This window comes from Balearica regulorum, chromosome 27 (assembly GCF_011004875.1).
Source record: "Balearica regulorum gibbericeps isolate bBalReg1 chromosome 27, bBalReg1.pri, whole genome shotgun sequence".
Taxonomy (NCBI): domain Eukaryota; kingdom Metazoa; phylum Chordata; class Aves; order Gruiformes; family Gruidae; genus Balearica; species Balearica regulorum.
The window spans coordinates 1,052,335-1,065,070 of NC_046210.1; the positions used below are offsets into that span (position 1 = coordinate 1,052,335).

A 12,736-nucleotide genomic window follows, 5' to 3' on the forward strand; every position below is an offset into this window, starting at 1 on the left:
CCCACCCGCTCTGTCCAGCTGCACCAGATGTGGCTGTTAAAAATCACTCAAAACGGGGGAGGGGGGTTGAACCCTAAAAGAAACCCCGCTTTGCAGGAATGGTTTATTTTCTGCAATAACGGGGGGTTGCATCTCTTGGGGGGGTTCCCGCAGGCAGGGAGTGATGCTTATCTCTGCCTCGGGGCTGGGAACAGACCCAAATCCCTGCCCGAGCTCGCATCGCCGCCTTGTCCAGCCCAAGAGGTTCGAAGCACGAACGTTCCCCTTATACGGCGGTGCCGAGGGCCGGCCTGCGCCCGCGGAGTTTTGAAATCCCACGGAAAACCGGGGATTGTTGTTCCCCCCCCTCCAACCTCATCCCCGGCCGGCCTCGCCTGTGCCGGGGGATGCTTGGCGTTCCTGCGAGCATCCCGGGGCTGCCGAGAGCCGGCGGCTGGATTGGCTGCGGTGGCCGAACCTTTCCTTTTTAGGCTGCGCGCCTGCTCCGGCTCAGGGCTTTGCCGCTGCGGTCCCGGCTTCAAACTGGCTGCGGCCGAGGCTTCCCGGCCCGGCTGGTTGTGGTGGTGTGGGCTGGGAGGTTCGGGGATCCTGCGGGGACGGGGAGCTCGGAGCCGATGCGCCTGTCCCTGGCGAACACCGGGGATGGAAAAGCCGCCGCAGAGCGGGGTCTGGGGTTACACCCCACGGTTTGCACCGGTTCAGGGGTGTCGCTGGGGGTTTGGGGATGGTCCCCCCAACCCTGGGGTGGGATGCTGCCTCCACCCAACCCCTTTTATTCCCCCCCCCCCCCCCCCCCGCTGGGTTTGAGGTTTTTGGCGGTTTTTTGGCTTTTTTGTTCAACATGTCATATATGGCAACCTTTTGCCTCAGTGACCTCATGTTTGGCAGTGGACCAAGGGAACTGGGTTGGGGCTCGAGGCGGCGGCAGGTCCCCAGGGCTCGGGGCGTGCGGTGGGGACACCGACAAGTGTGTCGGGGGACTCAGGGGGACACATCCAGCCCCCGTGTGCTGAGGTTTCCCTGGAGGAAGTGGGATAACGGGGCAGAGCCATCGGCCGGGGACGTTGCTGGAGGTGTGAGCAGGCTGGTCGTGCCGGGGAGACACCGTGTCCCTGTCCTGTCCCACACGGTGACGGCCTGCGCGGGGGGCGGGAACACCGGGACTCTTGGGTGCCTTTGGTGGTGGTGGGACCCTGCGGCTCTTGGTCCTTATTGCTGCACCGGTGCCTTGGTCCCTGCCCTGAGCACAGCTCGGGACCCTGCAAAGTAGGGAGCAGTGCAGGCACCCCGTGCCTCAGTTTCCCCATCTGCAACCCAAGTCCCCATAGCTCTGGGTGGTGGCTCCAGGGCATCTCTCCTGCACGGCCCCCCCTGCCCCGGGTGCTCGGGGAGAGTCCCTGGTACGGGGCTGTTGCCCTTAAAAAGGCAGCCGGGAGTTTGGCAGCCGCTGGTTGGCCTCTGCCAGGGCCGCGGGCTGCTACGGCTCCGCTCGCCGCCTGCCAAGGCTGCAGCCACAGGGCCGGGGGTGGCTCCAGCCCCCCCGCCGTGCTGCGTTTGGGCAGGGGGATCTGGGGACAGCACCCCCATCGCCCCTCGGGGGGTCCAGGCTCATCCTGCCTCCAAAATCCTCCCGGGGAGGGGCGGCAGCTGGGTGCACCTGTGGCGCAGAGCTGGGCTTCGGACCCACCGGTCCCGGCCCTGCTCCAGCCGAGGATTTGGGGGACGAGAGGATTTGGGGGACGAGGGGCTTTGGGTCACCGAAAGCCCAAAAACGGGGGCAGAGAGAGAGAGAACCCCATGGAGAGACATCCTAAAGGTGCCAGATGCCGGGGAGACACGGGGAACCAAGGCTGGGAGGAAGTGATGTACCGACCCAGCGCGTTTCCACTATCTCAGCGCTGCCAATCCCGGCTCCGGGGTGTCCCCTCGGCAGAGCCCCGACACCCACCTCCACCCGGGTGGGGTTTCTCCACGCTCTCCCCAGGAACCGGAGATATTTCCACCTCCTTTTTGCCGAGACCGTCGCTTATAAGGACTTGTGTCTCACTTGTTTATCGGAGCGGAGCATAAAAGGAACAGACTCACAAATGGGATGTTGCCTCCCAAGCATCCCCACGTACATTTTTCTTACAATAATTAACTGTGCTGGGTCCTACCCATCAGTCCAAGGTCAATTTAATGAAATAAAACACCTTATATGGCCATATGGCTAACACACCATCACTTAGCCTATTTAGGGTCTTTGTTTAGAGAGGATCCGCCTCTGAGGTTTCACGGGCTCGCTGGTATTTATACCAAAGGCGCATCGGGACTCGGTCCCAGAGGAAAGGAGCTCTCGCCTCCGTGGTGAGTACTGCCCGGCCCGGGGTTCCCTTTTGCTTGCAGGAGAGAGGGAAGGAAAAACACCCCACGGGGTTTTGGGGTGCCCCAGCGCTTATGGGGTGGTCCCAACTCAGTTTGCACGGCACAGGGGGGGTGCCAACCCCGGCACGACCCTGCGGCCGGGGGCTTCCGTGGAGGTGACGAGAGCTGGGCTGCGGCCAAAGCGGGTCGTGCTCTTCCAGAAATCCCTGCGATATTTTTTTTTTTCTTTTTTTTCATTTTGGGCTCCTGCGAGGTTTTTGCCTGCTTCCCTCCGGATTTGGGAGCGCATCTGCCGGTGGAGGGGGCACCCTCCGGGAAGGGCTTTTTTTTTTTTTTTTTTTTTTTCTTTCCCTCCCATTTTTGGGAAAAGATGCGAGGGCAGAGCAGCGAGGGGCTGCCAAGACAGGACCAGACAAGAGGGACACCTGCCTTCCCCTGCCCGCTCAGGGGGGCACCGGCCAGGGATGGCGACGCCGGAGCTCTCTGGGGAGCACTGCCACCGGCCGAGTGCGGGCAGGAGGCTTTGGCACCTATTTTGGGCACCGGCTGGCGAAGAATGGAGAAGCAGCATCTGTGCGGAGCGGCACCCGTGGGGGATGAGCATCGTCTTGTTCCCAGCATCGCCGCACCGGGGCCAGACCCGGCGGCCGCCCCTCGGCACGGCCCGTGGAGGATTTTGCGGGGCCGCGCATCCCCGAGGACTCCAACCCTTCCGCTGCCTACAGCCAGACACGGTGGCGTGGCGTAACCCCGTCCCCCACCCACCTTTTAACGCTGCTTTCCCCCCTTGCCCCAGCTTTTCCCCCAGGTCCCCCTGAACGCCAACCGCTCCCGGCCCCACCATGTGCGAGGAGGAGACCACCGCCCTGGTCTGCGACAACGGCTCCGGCCTCTGCAAAGCCGGCTTTGCCGGCGACGATGCCCCCCGCGCCGTCTTCCCCTCCATCGTGGGGCGGCCCCGGCACCAGGTGGGTACCCAGTGGGGAGAAGCGGCAGCCCCCAGCCACCCCCTACCCTGCTTTAATTGCCAAAATGAGGCTAACGAGGCTAACGAGGCTGTCTCTCTCACTGGTGTTAGGGTGTCATGGTAGGCATGGGGCAGAAAGACAGCTACGTAGGCGACGAGGCGCAGAGCAAGAGGGGCATCCTCACGCTCAAATACCCCATCGAGCACGGCATCATCACCAACTGGGATGACATGGAGAAGGTGAGACCCCCCCCCCCACCGGGACGGGGAGTGGGTGCCGGCCCCGGCTTCATTTTGGGGTGAGACCTCAATTCTCCTTTGCCCGCCTCAGATCTGGCACCACTCCTTCTACAACGAGCTGCGCGTGGCCCCCGAGGAGCACCCAACCCTGCTCACCGAGGCACCCCTCAACCCCAAGGCCAACCGGGAGAAGATGACCCAGGTAAGGTGCTGCGGGACCCCCGGGGATGGGGCTGGACCCTCCGAAACCACAGGAAAGGCTGGAGGATTCGGGGGTTTAGTGACCCAGGAGGGGCCGGCGTGGCGGGGGGGAGCAGGCGGCGGGGTGAAGTTTGGTGCTTTAATAAGGGCAGAGCTCTCGGCATCGCGCTCGCGTGCGGCGTGCGGATCCACGGATTTCTGCGCTGCGCGTGGAGCCGCGGGGTTTGCCACGCGATGCGCTGCCCGTTTTTTCCACGCGGTGCACAGACCCCACGTGATTTTCTGTGCGATGCAACGACTTGCATTCCACGCAACGCACTGCCCCGCGTGTTTTTCAGTGCGATGCACTGACCCTACATCCGTGCAATGCGCTGACCCACCTATTTTTCCGTGCAATGCAATAATCCGCGTGTTTTTCCGTGCAACCCTCTGACCCCCGTGTCCGTGCAATGCCACAATCCACCTGTTTTTCCCATGCGATGCAGTAATCCGCGGTTTCGCATGCAACACGCTGACTCCCGTCTCCTCGGGAAGGCACGGTCCCCGTGGGTCGGGGCGGGATCCCCGTGCTCCCCCCTAACCTGCCGCCCCTCTCGTCCTCCCGCCCAGATCATGTTTGAAACCTTCAACGTCCCCGCCATGTACGTCGCCATCCAAGCCGTCCTCTCCCTCTACGCCTCCGGCCGCACAACCGGTGAGTAGGACACGCAGCGTCTGCCACCCGGGACCATCCGTGATGGGGAAGGGACCGAGCTGGCTTGGAGCCCCCCTCCCTCACCTTCCTGCCCCTTCCCAGGCATCGTCCTCGACTCCGGGGACGGCGTCACCCACAACGTGCCCATCTACGAGGGCTACGCTCTGCCCCACGCCATCATGCGTCTTGACTTGGCCGGCCGCGACCTCACCGACTACCTCATGAAGATCCTCACTGAGAGGGGCTACTCCTTCGTAACCACCGGTACGGGGCCGGGGAGGGGGTACGGGCTGACGGGGCACCCCACAGTGCCGCCGCGGCACCGGGTTGAGCCTGTTCACCGTCGTCTCCTGCAGCCGAGCGGGAAATCGTGCGTGACATCAAGGAGAAGCTCTGCTATGTGGCCCTCGACTTCGAGAACGAGATGGCCACGGCCGCCTCCTCCTCCTCGCTGGAGAAGAGCTACGAGCTCCCCGATGGGCAGGTCATCACCATCGGGAACGAGCGTTTCCGCTGCCCCGAGACCCTCTTCCAACCCTCCTTCATCGGTGAGCTCACCCTGAATTGTCCTGCCTGCCCCCTCGGTGGTTGACCCCCATCCCCACCACCCCACCAGTGAGCAACCAGCTCCCGTGGGTGTCCCGCAGCCGTGTTTCGGGGCTCCCCCAAGCACTTTGCACCCAAAATGGGGGGGACAAATCCATGGGTGACCCCATGACTCTCTTGGGGAGCCCTGAGGAGGCATGGGTGGGGGTGAGGGTGCTGACAGCTCCCTTCCACCCCAGGCATGGAGTCAGCCGGCATCCACGAGACGACCTACAACTCCATCATGAAGTGCGACATCGACATCCGCAAGGACCTCTATGCCAACAACGTGCTGTCCGGCGGCACCACCATGTACCCCGGCATCGCCGACCGCATGCAGAAGGAAATCACGGCGCTGGCTCCCAGCACCATGAAGATCAAAGTAGGTGATGGGGAGAGGGACACCCCCAAATCCTCTCCCGGTGCAGGTTTGGGGCTGGGGGGGGGATCAGAGGGTGCATCCTGACGGCTCCCGTCTTGGCAGATCATCGCCCCACCGGAGCGGAAGTACTCGGTGTGGATCGGCGGCTCCATCCTGGCGTCCCTCTCCACCTTCCAGCAGATGTGGATCAGCAAACCCGAGTACGACGAGGCCGGACCCTCCATCGTCCACCGAAAATGCTTCTAAGCCCCCTCCCCGCCCCGCGGTGCCCCCTCCGGCCCGGGGCACCCCGCTCCTCCTCGGTCCCCGCTGCTCCCCCCCGCCCACCGCGCATTAAAGCCTTTTCTCCAGGCTCTGCCCCTTTTCTGGGAGATTTGGGGGTATTGGGGGGCCGCGGGCAGCGGGTGGGGAGCCCCGACCTCCTGGGGGTGTCCGGGGTCCCGTGCCGGCCCCCCTGACGTCATGCTGACGCCCTCGCCTCTGCCTTGAGGTCCCCAACCCCCTGGGGATGCCTGTGACCTCATGGCGGTGCGCCCAACGTCACGGGGATGCCCGTGACCTCATGGTGCTGCCCCCTGTGTCGTGGGGTCGCCCGTGACCTCACGCTGGTACCCCCAACGTCACGGCCCTGCCCCTGACCCCATACTGGTTCCCCCCACCCCCACGTTGACGCCCCGCCCCCCCCGCTGCCGGGCCGTGGGCGGAGCCACATTTGCATAAATTACCATACCGCCCCCAGCACTGCGCGTGCTTCAGTTGCCGCTTCCGCGGCTGGTCCCGCCCCGCCCCCCCGGTACTTCCCGCGTGTTGACGTCACGGGGAGGCAGCGCGCGCCGCTCATTACCATGTCATTAGCATATGACGCGGGAAGGCGGAAGCGGCGGCGGGATGGGGCGGTGCGGGGCCGCGCTGCGCCTGGCCCTGGAGGGGAACATCGGTACGGGGGGGCCTGTCCGGGGGGGCAGGAGGGTTTGGGGTGCTGGGGGGGGGTTTGGGGTGCTGGGGGGGGTTTGGGGCTGCGATGGAGGGGGGGAATTTGGGGCTGCGATGGAGGGGCGCAGCCTACAGCCTCTCAAGATCCGATTCGATGTCTGTAATTGATTATTATTGCTGCCTGGCTGGGGAGGGGCACCCCAAAACCCTGTGTTACCCCACGGCGGGAGCCGGGGCGGGGGGACCCACACGCTGCCCCCTCCCCGCAGCCGTGGGGAAATCCACCTTCCTGAAGCTGCTGGGTGCCACCTTCCCCGAGTGGCACTTGGTGACCGAACCCGTGGCACAATGGCAGAAGGTGCCAGCCGGCGGCACGGCGGAGGTAACGGCGGGCACGGGCTGCGGCACGGCACCGTTCGGCACGGCGCTGCGGCGGGACGACCTCGTCCCCGGGCTCTTCCTTCGTAGGGGTCCGTGGGCTCCACCAACCTTCTCCAGATGATGTACCAGGAGCCGGCTCGATGGTCCTACACCTTCCAGACCTTCTCCTGCATCAGCCGGCTGAAGGCGATGCTGGAGCTGCCGCCCGAGCGGCTCCCCGGGAACCCCCACCCCGTGCGCGTCTTCGAGCGTTCCGTCTACAGCGACAGGTACCCAGCGCCCCCGAATCGAAAGAGGGATGAAGGGATTAAATGGGATAACGAGCATCCGTGCGGCCTGGGTTGTGTCCCCTGGGATCCCCCCGGGTGAGCAGAGCTCCCGGTGAAGCCCGGAGCGATGCTTAATTACAGAAATGTGCTTGTTGGATAATTTGGGACTTCGTTATACCCCAAACAATTTTTGCTGGTGGCTGCCCCATCCTGACCCACATCAGGCGGCGGCTCGAAACTCCTCGGGTGATGGACGGGCTCGGCAGCAGTGAGCCACACCGGGCAGCCCCAAATTAAGGATTTCTACCTTAATTAAACACCCGTAGTTCCCAGTTGGCGGAAAAAAAAAGGTGAAAAAATGGCCGTGAAGCCGCCTGGGCGCGGGGATGGCTCGGGGGTCCCAGCTGCCCCGTCCCCTCTCCTCGTCCCTTCCCAGGTACGTCTTTGCCCAGAACCTCTTTGAGGCCGGGCACCTGCAGCCGCTGGAGTGGGCCATTTACCAGGACTGGCACGGCTTCCTCCTGCGGCAGCTGGGGCCCCGCGCCACCCTCCACGGCTTCCTCTACCTGCGGGCGACGCCACAGGTGGGTGCCGGCGAGAGTCCCCCCCGGTCGCCGCGTTCAGCGGGGATGCGGCAGGCGTTCGGCTCGGCTCTGAGCCCGGCGAGCTCCTGGAGTTGCCGGGATGTTGGGTTTAACCGTAAATGGCTGGCCCTGAGGAGCGGGGCCCGCTCCCGGTCCCATGGGAATGTCAGTGGGAGTTTTGCTGTGGATTTTGGGGAGGGAGGCTGCAGCATCTGCCAGGGATGCCGGATGCCCGGCTGCGGTTCCTCCTTCTCCCGCATCCCGTTCACCTCCCGCATCCCGTTCACCTCCCGCATCCCGTTCACCTCCCGCATCCCGTTCACCTCCCGCATCCCGTTCACCTCCCGCATCCCGTTCACCTCCCGCATCCCGTTCACCTCCCGCATCCCGTTCACCGCGCGGTGCAGACGTGCCTGGAGCGGCTGCGGCGGAGGGCGAGGAGCGAGGAGGAGGGGATCCAGCTGGGGTACCTGCAGCAGCTCCACGCCCAGCACGAGCGCTGGCTGGTGGAGAAGACCACGGAGTGAGTCCGAATCCCTCCTTGCCGCTCTTCCCCCCGCCGGCACCCTGACCAGCCGTGGTTTTGGGATGATGCCCCCAATCTGGGGGTTTATTTGGTTTAACCCTTTCTCTCCCTCCCTTCTTCAGGGTCCACTTTGCGGACATGAAGCACGCGCCTGTCCTGGTGCTGGACGTGGACAAGGACTTCGAGCACGACACGGCTCTGCAGGGCGTCCTCATGGCGCAGGTGGGCACGGCTGGGGCAGCGCGGATCGCGAGCGCCTCGCTGCCAAGGAGCACCGGGACCACGGTCAGAGTCACGCTGACCTCCAGCCCTCTGCCTCATCTTCATTTTTCCATGGAAAAAACCCAATAATTTCCACACCCTTGCTCCAAGGTGGTTTAAACCTCAGCCGTCCCGGCGCCATCCCGGTGCCAAGGTCCTAACCGGCTTCTCCTTGCAGGTGGAGGCTTTTGCGACAGCGCTGTGAGCCGAAGCTTTTTGCCATCGCGCCCCGACCCTCTCTGAGCGTGGCAGCAGCGTCCCTGCCCGCTGGTACCCGCGCCGAGGAGAGGGGCAGCATCCCCGTGAGCTCCGGCCAGAGATCGCGATGCCGTGGACGAGGGACAAGTCCCGGTCCCCAACTGTCCCCCTCGGCCCTTTTGTTTTGGGCGAGGGGTTGTAATTAAGGCACCGACAGCACCAAAGGGGGGGACGGTTTTGAGGCGAACAATCGGAGGCGCAGCCGCGTGCCGAGCCTCGGGGCGGTGTGGCACGCTCCTTCCGTGAGCTTGGGGGGACCGGGTTGCCGCCGCGCCCCCCTCCCCATCTGTAGGGCTCCCAGTCCGGGGTGCCGGAGCTGGGGATGCTCCGTAAGGTGGATTTAGTGCGCTGGTTAAATTCCGATGGGAAATCATTGTGGCTCACGTTTAAGTTATGCCAAACTCTATATTTTATTATTTTATACATTTTTTTCCCCCTTAAATTAAAAACAAGTGACTTTCTTTGAGCTCTTTTGCGCCTCGAACCGTGGGCGGGAGGAGCGGGGGGGCGGGGGGGGCTCCCGTGGGTGCTGCCTCACGGGGGGACGTTGTTGCTCTGATTTTGGGGTGTTTGTGGCCGGGGGAGCGGAGGTGACCCTGGGGGGGGGGGGGGAGAAGGGGGCCCCGGGGGGGGGGGTCAGCCTGGGCTGGGTTGGGGGGAAAACCCTGGGGATTTGGCACCCACTGGGTGGGTTTTGCTGGGGAGGGGGGGGTTGGATCGTTAGGGGGACCCCTTGGGGTGCGTGTGGGGATCCCCCCCCGCCTTTAGGGGAGGCTGCGGCGGGGTGTGCGACCCTACATAAACACGGGCGGGGCCAGCAGGGGGCGGGGCCGAGCGCGTGCGAGGGGCACCTGCCCCGGAGGTGGGGGGGGGGGGGGGGGGGGGGTTTGGGGGGAGGGGGGTGGAGTGGGGCTGGGGGGAGGGGCAGGGATGGGGGGGGGGTAGGATCTAGGGCGGGGGGGGGGCGCAGGAGCCGGGCTGCCACCCCCGGGGTTTTCTCCAGGGACCCGGCAGTAACAACGGGCCAGGACTGCACGGAGCCCACTGACGACCCTACAATAACAACAGAGCGGGGGCGCTGACATGGACCCGCAGCTGACGACCCTACAATAACAACCGGCGCAGACCCATGGCCGACCACCCTACAATAACAACCTGGTACGGACCCACAACTGACAACCCTACAATAACAACCCGGTGCACCCCCACATCCAACGCCCCTACAATAACACACACACCCCCCCCCCCCCCCCCCGCCGTGCTTCCCCCAAACCCCCCAACACCACCGGGGCGCACCCCTTCACTCCACCCCCCATAACCCCAGAGGGTCTGGGTGCGCCCCCCCCCCCTTGTTTGCTGCAAAGCATTGTGGGGGGTGGCGCAGGGCGCTGGCCTCGAGCCCCCCGGCCGGCCGGCGGGTCCCCCCGAGCGGGCGCCTGCAGAACAAAGGAAGCAGCAGCAGGAGCAGGAGCAGCAGCAGGAGCAGGAGCAGCAGCAGGAGCAGCAGGAGCAGGAGCAGCAGCAGCAGCAACAACAACAACAACGTGCAGCTCCGCTGCAACACCCACTCGGGGTGTGCGTGGGGGGGGGTGTGTGGAAATTTGCAGCTGCATTGTAACCCCACTTTACTTCCCCCCAACATCCCACACCGCCCTGCGTGCACTTAGCTCCGGGTCGAACCCCCCCCTCCCCCGGCCCCCTGTTTCCAAGGGGGTGCCGTACCCCTTTTTTCCGCTAATATTCTTTATATCTAACTGAGGGGAGGGTGCGTGCGTGGAAAGTTGCCGGTGTACGGCTGAAGTTTGTGCGGCGGCGGGGTGAAGTTGTGCGAATCCGCGTGTTTTTAAAGGAAAAAGCAAAAGCAAAAGCAAAATGGGGTTGGAAAAAAATAAGGGGGTGGGAATTAGGGGGGCGGCAGCACCCCGGTTTGGTGGGAGTTTGGGGGAAGGAGGGGTGGGGAGTCACCGGGGCCGCCCCCGGGGTGGAAACAGCGTGGAAATTAAAAGTCGGGGTGACTCGTGTCAGCCGGGTGCTTCACTCGCCTTCGTCTCTGTCCCCACAGAAGTCACCGCCGTCCCCACGGCGGGGGGGACGGTGACGGCGTTATGTCCCTCTCGCCGGGCGCCCGGTTCGTCCGCCAGCCTGGTCCAGCTGCCGGTTCCCCCCACTCTGCCACGGCGGGGGGGAGCCCAGAAAACTAACGTTTGCCCCGGGAGCGAGATGGAGAGGTGCGAGGGGCTTCACTGGGAGGTGAGTGCTCCCCTAGCCCCCCCAAAGCCACGTGTCTCCCCCCTCCCCAGGACGCTGTCACATTTTTGGGGTGATTTGTGGCCTCTTTGGGTCGGTTGTAATGTCACGGTAACGTGTAGGGAGGCTCGTGGAGGTGGGCAGGGAAAGCCCCTTCTTGGTTGGTTGATAGTTTTATTTTTTTAAGGGTATTTCCGTGGGAAATGGGACCTTCTGCTGCCTTAAAAGCTGCTTTGATGCCTTAAAGCTCCCCAAAATCTCAGCCTGTACGCGGGGCGACCCCAAAACACCGCCGCAGGGTGGGTGGCAGCGGGATGCGTGGGACAAACCCCATCTTTAATTTCTTGGAATTTCTTGGGTTTATACCAAGAGCAAAACGCTGCGTGAAACCCAGCCGGGTGCTGTTGGGGGGGGGGGGGGGTCCCCCAAAGGAAGGGGGTGGTGAGGAAGGGGCATGTGGGCAGAGCAGAGCCGTGCTCGGGGGGGAGCATCCCCAAGCTAACAAGCCGCGGCATTTTCTCCACCAAAAATTACACCACCTTCCTTCGGCACTTCTGGTTTTACCGGCCGGGGTGGTTGTAACTGGGATTTCTAATATCCCGCCCGTCGTGCCCAAGCAGGCGGGGGGACGGGGGGGGGGGCTCCAGCTGGGGGGGATCCTCCGCAGCCGAGAGGTGGGAGAAACATCTCCTGCATGGGGTTTATTTTTAGGACTTCCCCCCCCCCCCCCCCAAATTGCTGCTGTTTTGGGGTATCGGGGGGGGGGGGTGGTGAGCGGCCGCCTTGTGCCTCTGAGTTGCATCCGGCAGGTTTTGCCCTTGGGATGGCTGGTGGGACGGTGGGACGGGGCGGTGGGGACGCGGGGACAGGCGGCTTGGCCGGCGCTCGGCACATGGCAGGGCAGGGGAAAGGACTTTGCCCTTGGCAAGGCGCCGGTGAAAACGGCTGACGGTGGGGATTTCAGTCCCGGCACTTTTCCGGGGCGGGCACGCTAAAAAAAAAGGTGACTATAAAGATGCTGCCGGAGCCAGGGTCGGCAGCGGTGGGATTCCCCGGGGAATCCGAGTGCCGGCAGGACCCTGCCCACCCTGCGCTGGTCTGATGGTGCCGTCGGCCGAGCGAGGGGTGTGCCGCGGTTCCCACGTCCCGGCGCCTTTCCCCGGGTGGTTTGGCAGACGAAGCGAGCCGGGGAGCCAGCCCCTTTCCCCAGCACCGGTTCAGCCCGTTCCTCTGGCTCAGCTGGGCCCGAGAAAGTCGGCGTCTCCCCTCGCAGCTCGTGCTGTCTCCCTTGGGGGTTGATTTCCACGCCATCCACGAGGGTTTTGGGAGAGGAGGAGGAGGGAAGACGCTGGAGGTCGAGGTTTTGCTCTGCTCCCCGTCCCACGGCGCCGCCGGACCCTCTCCCACGTGGCTCTCGGTGCCTTTGCCATTTGCATAACTAATCAACGTCTTGGGAACCCGCTCATTACTGCCGCCGAAAAAAATATATGGCAAAGCCTCGCTCAGCACCAGGGAGCTGCCGGTTTCTAACAAGAGCCGCCCAAACCGCCCGGCAAAGATCGGGGCTGGTGGAGGGGAGGATGCTCCCACCCATCGCCCCCAGCTTGGCGGGGGGGGGCACACACACAAACCTTAAATAAACCCCACGGGAAACCCCATTCCTGGCAGGAGCGGTTCCACCAGGACCCCAAAAGCCCTTTGCCGGGTAGCGACGGGCCATGATGCAGCTCAAGGTGTCCCCGGTGTATCCCCGGCACACCCCTGGTTTTGGGAAATGAAAGCTGAATTTGGCAGGCTGTCGCGGTGCCTAACGCTGCAGATTAGGGATAATCTCATTTAAAGCA

At 64.0% G+C, this 12,736-nt stretch overlaps 3 protein-coding genes across 5 annotated transcripts in view; all 3 read left to right on the forward strand.

The window, feature by feature from the left end:
• Positions 1-2,207: 2,207 nt before the first annotated feature.
• ACTG2 (actin gamma 2, smooth muscle) lies at positions 2,208-5,784 on the forward strand. Its single transcript, XM_075736745.1, has 9 exons — positions 2,208-2,346; positions 3,161-3,332; positions 3,443-3,571; positions 3,663-3,773; positions 4,382-4,466; positions 4,569-4,730; positions 4,823-5,014; positions 5,252-5,433; positions 5,536-5,784. Exons 2-9 carry the CDS (start codon positions 3,207-3,209, stop codon positions 5,677-5,679), a joined length of 1,131 nt encoding a protein of 376 aa, XP_075592860.1. The 5' UTR covers positions 2,208-2,346; positions 3,161-3,206; the 3' UTR covers positions 5,680-5,784.
• A 507-nt stretch (positions 5,785-6,291) lies between these two features.
• DGUOK (deoxyguanosine kinase) lies at positions 6,292-9,105 on the forward strand. 2 transcript variants are annotated; one of them, XM_075736748.1, is made up of 7 exons: positions 6,292-6,370; positions 6,636-6,748; positions 6,835-7,016; positions 7,453-7,600; positions 8,008-8,123; positions 8,249-8,348; positions 8,566-9,105. In XM_075736748.1, exons 1-7 carry the CDS (start codon positions 6,292-6,294, stop codon positions 8,590-8,592), a joined length of 765 nt encoding a protein of 254 aa, XP_075592863.1. In that variant the 3' UTR covers positions 8,593-9,105. The 2 variants fall into 2 exon arrangements, with proteins under 2 accessions (XP_075592863.1, XP_075592862.1); XM_075736747.1 differs by having other exon boundaries at positions 8,249-8,611.
• A 520-nt stretch (positions 9,106-9,625) lies between these two features.
• The window catches only part of TET3 (tet methylcytosine dioxygenase 3), a 28,341-nt gene continuing 25,230 nt past the window's right edge, over positions 9,626-12,736 (forward strand). Inside the window, exons 1-2 of one of the 2 annotated variants that reach the window (XM_075736438.1) lie at positions 9,626-9,803; positions 10,708-10,895. In XM_075736438.1, the coding sequence (XP_075592553.1) occupies positions 10,866-10,895 (30 nt within the window). In that variant the 5' untranslated portion in view covers positions 9,626-9,803; positions 10,708-10,865. Of the gene's footprint in view, positions 9,804-10,700; positions 10,896-12,736 lie in introns of those variants that run through there. The other variant, XM_075736439.1, reaches the window with a different exon arrangement.

Bases quoted from the DNA above. Each gene is read 5' to 3' on its own strand.
- DGUOK (XM_075736747.1), top strand. From the start codon at position 6,292: ATGACGCGGGAAGGCGGAAGCGGCGGCGGGATGGGGCGGTGCGGGGCC. The intron at 6,371-6,635 runs GTACGGGGGGGC...CCCTCCCCGCAG, and splicing joins GGCCCTGGAGGGGAACATCG to CCGTGGGGAAATCCACCTTC. The intron at 6,749-6,834 runs GTAACGGCGGGC...CTTCCTTCGTAG, and splicing joins CAGCCGGCGGCACGGCGGAG to GGGTCCGTGGGCTCCACCAA.
- ACTG2 (XM_075736745.1), top strand. From the start codon at position 3,207: ATGTGCGAGGAGGAGACCACCGCCCTGGTCTGCGACAACGGCTCCGGC. The intron at 4,467-4,568 runs GTGAGTAGGACA...GCCCCTTCCCAG, and splicing joins CGCCTCCGGCCGCACAACCG to GCATCGTCCTCGACTCCGGG. The intron at 4,731-4,822 runs GTACGGGGCCGG...CGTCTCCTGCAG, and splicing joins CTACTCCTTCGTAACCACCG to CCGAGCGGGAAATCGTGCGT.